General features: G+C 50.5%; 1 protein-coding gene across 1 annotated transcript in view; it reads left to right on the top strand.

Annotated features, from left to right (window-relative positions):
* The first annotated feature begins 1,479 nt into the window (after window positions 1–1,479).
* The window catches only part of VPS51 (vacuolar protein sorting 51 homolog (S. cerevisiae)), a 41,435-nt gene continuing 36,414 nt past the window's right edge, over window positions 1,480–6,500 (top strand). Inside the window, exons 1-2 of the mRNA XM_011942522.1 lie at window positions 1,480–1,837; window positions 2,354–2,483. Coding sequence (XP_011797912.1) covers window positions 1,538–1,837; window positions 2,354–2,483 — 430 coding nt within the window. The 5' untranslated portion in view covers window positions 1,480–1,537. The remainder of the gene's footprint in view (window positions 1,838–2,353; window positions 2,484–6,500) is intronic.

The raw sequence follows: 6,500 nt of genomic DNA, 5'->3' as shown, positions 1-6,500 counted from the left end.
TCCAAGTCAGAACCCTGGGAGAGCAGCTCAGGAGGCTGAGGTGGGAGGGGAGGTCAAGGTTGCAGTGAGCCAAAGACAGCACCACTGCACTCCAGCCTGGTTGACAGAGCAAAACTCTGTCTCAAAAAAAAAAAAAAAAAAAGCAGGAAAAGAGAACCCTGAGAGTTATCCTCCACATTTCCACCCAGCCCTTCACTCAGCACATTCCATCAGTCAGTCACATAAGCTCTGCTGAGTCTGTCCTTTTATTTTTTCAATAATAGAGAGGGGGCGGGTCTCACTATATTGTCCAGGCTGGTATTGACCTCCTGGGCTCAATCAGTTCTCCCACGTCCGCCTTCCAAAGTGCTGGGATTACAAGCGTGAGCCACTGTGCCCGGCCTTACGGGTTCTTAAATGTGAGTGTGTATCAGAACTACTTGAACTACTTGGGAACTTTCCAAAAAGAAGCTAGACCTGGTGAATCCCAGAGTCTTTCTTTTTCTTCTTGATCTGTCGCCCAGGCTGGAGTGCAGTGGCACCATTAGGGCTCAAGCAATTCCCTCACCTCAGCCTCCCAAGTAGCTGGGACCACAGGCGTGCGCCATCATCCTGGCTAATTTTTGGGTTTTTCTGAGACAGAGTCTCACTCTGTCATCCAGGCTGGAGTGCAGTGGTGAGATCTTGGCTCACTGCAACCTCTGCCTACCGGGTTCAAGTGATTCTTCTGCCTCAGCCTCCCGAGTAGCTGGGACTACAGGTGCGCGCCACCACGCCTGGCTAATTTTTGTATTTTTAATAGAGACAGGGTTTCACCATAATGGCCAGGCTGATCTCGAACTCCTGACTTTGTGATCCGCCCGCCTCGTCCTCCCTAAGTGCTGGGATTACAGGCGTGCGCCACTGCGCCCGGTCTGTATTTTTTTAAATAGAGACAGCGTTTCACCATTTTGCCCAGGCTGGTCTCGATCTCTTGGGCTCAAGCGATCCACCCGCCTCGGCCTCCCCAAGTGCTGGGATTAGGGGAGTGCCTCGCGCAGCTCAGCGCAGAGACTTATAATGCGCCACAGATAGTCCTGAAGGCAATTCTGATGCACGTCAGAGGACCAGGCCCTAAGTAGAACTGCGCTAGACGCACGGTACAGAATAGTGTACATGCATTTAATCCTCGTAGCCCCCCTGTGAAGTATGTACCCCAATTTTAGGAATAGGATAAACTGAGCCACTGCCCAGGTCTCGAGACAGTGGCAGGATCCCAGGAACACTCTACTCTGGCCTCACGTCCCACATCCGTCCATTGTATCTGGGCACATATTCCGTGGGCCGCTTGCCTGCGGGAGGGCAGGTTTGGGAGCCACTACCCGTTCCCCTTCTGGGAGAGCAGCAACCCCAGGCAGTTGCACAAAATGCTTCCACCCAGGAAACTGGGGGAATTCAGGACTCTCCCGGAACCTTTGCAACCGGGGAAGACAGGTGTGGGGGAACTCTAGTCTCGAAGGACCTAGGGCTGACGGGGGACATTTCACCTGAAGGACTGCCTCGTTTCAACAACAACTTTATGGCTCCCGGAAGTGCCTCCTCCCCGTCCCCTTCCTTCCCAGCCTTACGCCCGTGGGCTGCAGTTGGAGCGATGGCGGCGGCAGCTGCCGCCGGTCCTGGCCCGGGGTCTGGACCTGGGGACTCCCCAGAAGGGCCCGAGGGGGAGGCTCCGGAGCGTCGGCGGAAGGCGCACGGGATGCTGAAGCTTTACTACGGCCTCTCGGAAGGGGAGGCAGCGGGACGCCCTGCGGGGCCCGACCCCCTGGACCCGACTGACCTGAACGGGGCGCACTTCGACCCGGAAGTTTACCTAGACAAGGTGTGTGTGCGGGGAGCGGGGGATGCGGGGAAGGGGGAAGGGCACCAGGCCCCTGATATATTGCTCCTCCAGATCATGCCTCCGACTTTTTGTGAGGTTGAGGGGAGCAGGGGTTCATAAGAGGACGAGCCTCGGCCAGGGAGTACGAGCAGCTCAGGCGTCTGAGGTGATATGAATAGGACTGGACTGGCCTAAGGTGATGCGGCAGCTGAGGTCTCCTGGGCTGATGTGATAGGCTCCGGATTGGGGGCGTGGCCCAAGCGATGACAGGCGTGGGGCTGGGCTTAGGCCGAGCCCCAGGATTTCAAATGCTGACAAACACCAAACAGGGTTGAACCTAGTGACCCCTGAGCTAGGCCACTTAGGGCCCCATGCCTGGGATTCCTGAGAGCCGGCGGGGTTTGGGGGGTGGGGTGGGAATCAGAGATTTCTTGCACTGAAAGCCTATCAGCTGGGGGCAAGGCTGAGGGACATGAGTGACTCCTGACCCGAACACTAACCACCCAACTTCTTCAGCTGCGTAGAGAGTGCCCTCTGGCCCAGCTGATGGACAGTGAGACGGACATGGTGCGGCAGATCCGGGCTCTAGACAGCGACATGCAGACCCTGGTCTATGAGAACTACAACAAGTTCATCTCAGCCACAGGTGATCCCCACGGGGACACACCCTCCAAAGTCTCACAGCCCCCATTCTCCCACCTGTGTTGGGAAAACCAGCAGGGGATTTAGAGGGGGGAGACTCAGATTCCAGTCTTGCCCTGACATTATTCCATTCTCACCTCGTTCCCTTTGAGCCTTCGTTGTCAGACTACTGTAGAGATAACAGCTGTTCTCAGAGAGTTGTCTTAAGTACCAAAGGAGAGAAAAGACAAAAGGAGATTGTTTATTTTTTAGAGACAATGTCTTGTTCTGTCTCCCAGGCTGGAGGGCAGTAGCATGATCATGGCTCACTGCAGCCTGGACATCCCAGGCTCATGTGATCATTCTGGATCCTCCCAAAGCACTGGGATTATGGGTATAAATCCCTGGCCCAGCCCAAAAGGAAATTTTAAAATGAAATGTATTTATCTGAAGCATTTAAAAGGCCAGGTATGGTGGCTCATGCCTGTAATCCTAGCACTTTGGGAGGCTGAAGTGGGAGGATCACTTGAGCCTAAGAGTTTAAGATTGACCTGGGAAATACAGTGGGACTCCATCTCTACAAAAAAATAAAATATAAAAATTAGCCGGACATGATGGCGTATGCCTGTAGTCCCAGCTACTCAGGAGACTGAGGAGGGAAGATCACATGAGCCTGGTAGATGGAGGCTGCAGTGAGCTGTGCTTGTACCACTCCACTTCAACCTGGGCAACAGAGCAAGACCTTGTCTCAAAAAAAAGAAAGTATCTATCTGAAGAAGAACCCCTGACACGAGGCTGGGCGCAGTGGCTCATGCCTGTAATCCCAGCACTTTGGGAGGCCAAGGCAGGTGGATCACCTGAGGTCAGGAGTTCGAGACCAGCCTTGCCAATATGGTGAAACCCTGTCTCTACTAAAAATACAAAAATTAGCTGGGTGTGGTGGTAGGCACCTGTAATCCCAGCTATTTGGGAGGCTGAGGGGGGAGAATCGCTTGAACCTGGGAGGTGGAGGTTGCAGTGAGCCGAGATAAGGTCACAGAACTCCAGCCTAGGCAACAGAGCAAGGCCCTGTCTGAAAAAATAGTAAGAATCCCTGACACCAAGGAAACCTCAGTAAGGTGTAGTTTCTCTTATTATTGATAGCTTTCTTTTCTGCTCCAGAGAAGAAAAGGTGGTCTTGTCCCTCCCTTTCTTTCTCTCTCCCTTCCTTCCCTCTTTAACTAAGCAAAGAGAGAAGATGTATGATATTAAGGGACACAAAGACCATGTCGAGGCTTTTTTTTTCTTCTGTCCTCTTTATTCTCTAGTGCCAGACAGTGTTCCACTATTTTCCACACTAGCTTCTGTGCTGTTTTGAGGAGATGTGCTACTCAGACTTCTGTAGTAATTGTACACCCACGTGTAGTAAGTCCAGGAGGCAGATCCGAAGGGTTTACGTGCAGTCTGTGGAATGTTCTGGGAGCATCTGTGGGGTTGCATTCTGATGTCTGTTACTCTCATGTCTCAGTGGTGGGTGTGGTAACCTACACACATTGTTCTTTTATCTGATTTGAAGCATGTTCCATTAGTAGGCACCTTTCTGTTAGCTAATACCAGCATCAGAATGGCAGGAAATCATAGTTTCTGTGCTGAGATATTTCTCACAGGAATTTAGTAAGATTACACTTTCCATTTGTTGGAATGTGTATAGTATTTTGAGACTTAACTCTTTTTGTAGATCCCACAAAAGGAACAAACATTTGGAAAACTGCGAGGATAACCGGGAGTACTGATGTGTTAGAAGCTTAAGTGAGGGGCCGGGCATGGTGGTTCTCATCTGTGATCCAGCACTTTGGGAGGCTGAGGCAGGTGGATCACTTGAGGCTAGGAGTTCAAGACTAGCCTGGCCAATGTGGTGAAACCCTGTCTCTACTAAAAATACAAAAATTACCTGGGCAAGGTGGCGCATGCCTGTAGTCCAAGCTATTCGCGAGGCTGAAGCAGGAGAATCGCTTAAACCCAGGAGGTGGAGGTTGCAGTGAGCTGAGATCACGCCACTACACTCCAGCCTGGGCAACAGAGTGAGACTCCGTCTCAAAAAAAAAAAAGCTAAGTGAGGAAGGTGTTCCAAGACATGGATTTGATAGACATGGACGAGACACTCAGGAAAGTAATGTAGCATGGAGTGTGTGTTGATTGGGCGAGAGAGAAATGAAAAAGGAACAAGTTCCTCAGGAAGGAGGTGGGTGGAACAGAGCAGGGATGGAGGCATCAGCCTCAGCAAAGGGCCGGGAGTTCATCTATGGTAGCAGGAGGGGAAGCAGGATGTGGGCAGAGCCAGGCGGGTAGTAGATGTTCACTTTAACTAGAAACCTTCCAGAACATGTTAAGGATTTGGCTTTTATCCACAGAGAGCTAAGACAAATGAGTGATGTGCTCAGATTTCTGGTTTGAATAGATTCCTCCAGCTGCATTGGTAGGAATGGATGGGGCTGAGTGCAGTGGCTCATGCCTGTAATCCCTGCACTTTGGAAAGCTGAGGTGGGAGAATCACTCAGTGGGAGAATCCCACTGAGGTGGGAGTTTGAGACCAGCCTGGGCAACATAGACCCGATATCTAGAAAAAAAAAAAAATGGCTGGGTGCGGTGGCTCAAGCCTGTAATCCCAGCACTTTGGGAGGCCGAGGTGGGCAGATCACAAGTTCGAGACCAGCCTGGCCAACATGGTGAAACCCCATCTCTACTAAAATTACAAAAAAAAATGGCTGGGTATGGTGGCAGATGCTTGTAATCCCAGCTACTTGGGAGGCTGAGGCAGGAGAATTGCTTGAACCCAGGAGGCAGAGGTTGCAGTGGCCGAGATTGTGCCATTGCACTCCAGCCTGGGCAACAAGAGTGAAATTCCATCTCAAAAAAAAAAAAAAAAAAGGAATGGGTTGGAGAGGTGGCCATCATATCAATAGTTGGGCCAGAGATTCTGGGATCTGACACCAAGATAGTAATGGTGAAAATGGACAGTGATAAGCAGACTGGGGTATGGACAGCCCTGGCATTGAGGAGCTCTGGATGTAAAGAATGACCCCTGGCTTTCAGCTTAAGCACTGAGTGGTGGATATAGCAGCAAACAAGACAACATTAAGCTGTCACAGAACATACATTCTAGACAAAGAGACGGTTAGTAAACAGACTGATGAAACAACTTATGCCGAGGCCCTGGGAAAGCTCTCCTGTGCAGGAAGAACAGGAATGTTGGAAATGAAGCGAGCAGGGCTAGACCATAAACCAGGGGTTGTCAAACTTTTTTTCTGAAAAGGACCAAAAAGTATTTTAGGCTTTATGGACTATCTGTTCTCTTGCAGCTACTTGACTGTGCCATTGTAGCCTGGAAGCATCATAGCCAGTATGCAAATGAAAGAGCTTGGCTGTATTCCAGTAAGATTTCATTTACAAATGTGGGCGGTGAGCAAATGAAAGAGCTTGGCTGTATTCCAGTAAGATTTCATTTACAAATGTGGGCGGTGAGGTTCTGGAGTGACATCAGCAAAAATGCTGGAGTAAATACATTAAATATTTTTATCCTTCATAAAAGCAATGAAAAAAATTAGACTGGGGGTAGTGGCTCACACCTGTAATTCTAGCACTTTGGGAGGCCAAGGCGGGTGGATCACGTGAGGTCAGGAGTTCAAGACCATCCTGGCCAACAAGATGAAACCCCATTTCTACTAAAAATACAAAAATTAGCCAGGCATGGTGGCAGATGCCTGTAGTCCCAGGTACTCAGGGAGGCTGAGGCAGGAGAATCGCTTGAACCTGGGAAGCAGAGGTTATAGTGAGCCGAGATCACACCACTACACTCCAGCTTGGGTGACAGAGGGAGACTCCATCTCAAAAACAAAAAACAAACAAAAAAATAGCCGGTTGTGGTGACGGGCACCTGTAATCCCAGCTACTTGGGAGACTGAGGCAGGAGAGAATCGCTTGAACCTAGGAGGTGGAGATTGCAGTGAACTGAGATCACACCACTGTACTCCAACCTGGGTGACAGAGTGAGACTCATTCTCAG

The sequence above is a fragment of the Colobus angolensis genome, unplaced genomic scaffold, assembly GCF_000951035.1.
Source record: "Colobus angolensis palliatus isolate OR3802 unplaced genomic scaffold, Cang.pa_1.0 Scaffold21, whole genome shotgun sequence".
Taxonomy (NCBI): domain Eukaryota; kingdom Metazoa; phylum Chordata; class Mammalia; order Primates; family Cercopithecidae; genus Colobus; species Colobus angolensis.
The sequence above is the reverse complement of the archived record's forward strand: the minus strand, read 5'-3'. Positions and strand labels throughout refer to the sequence as shown.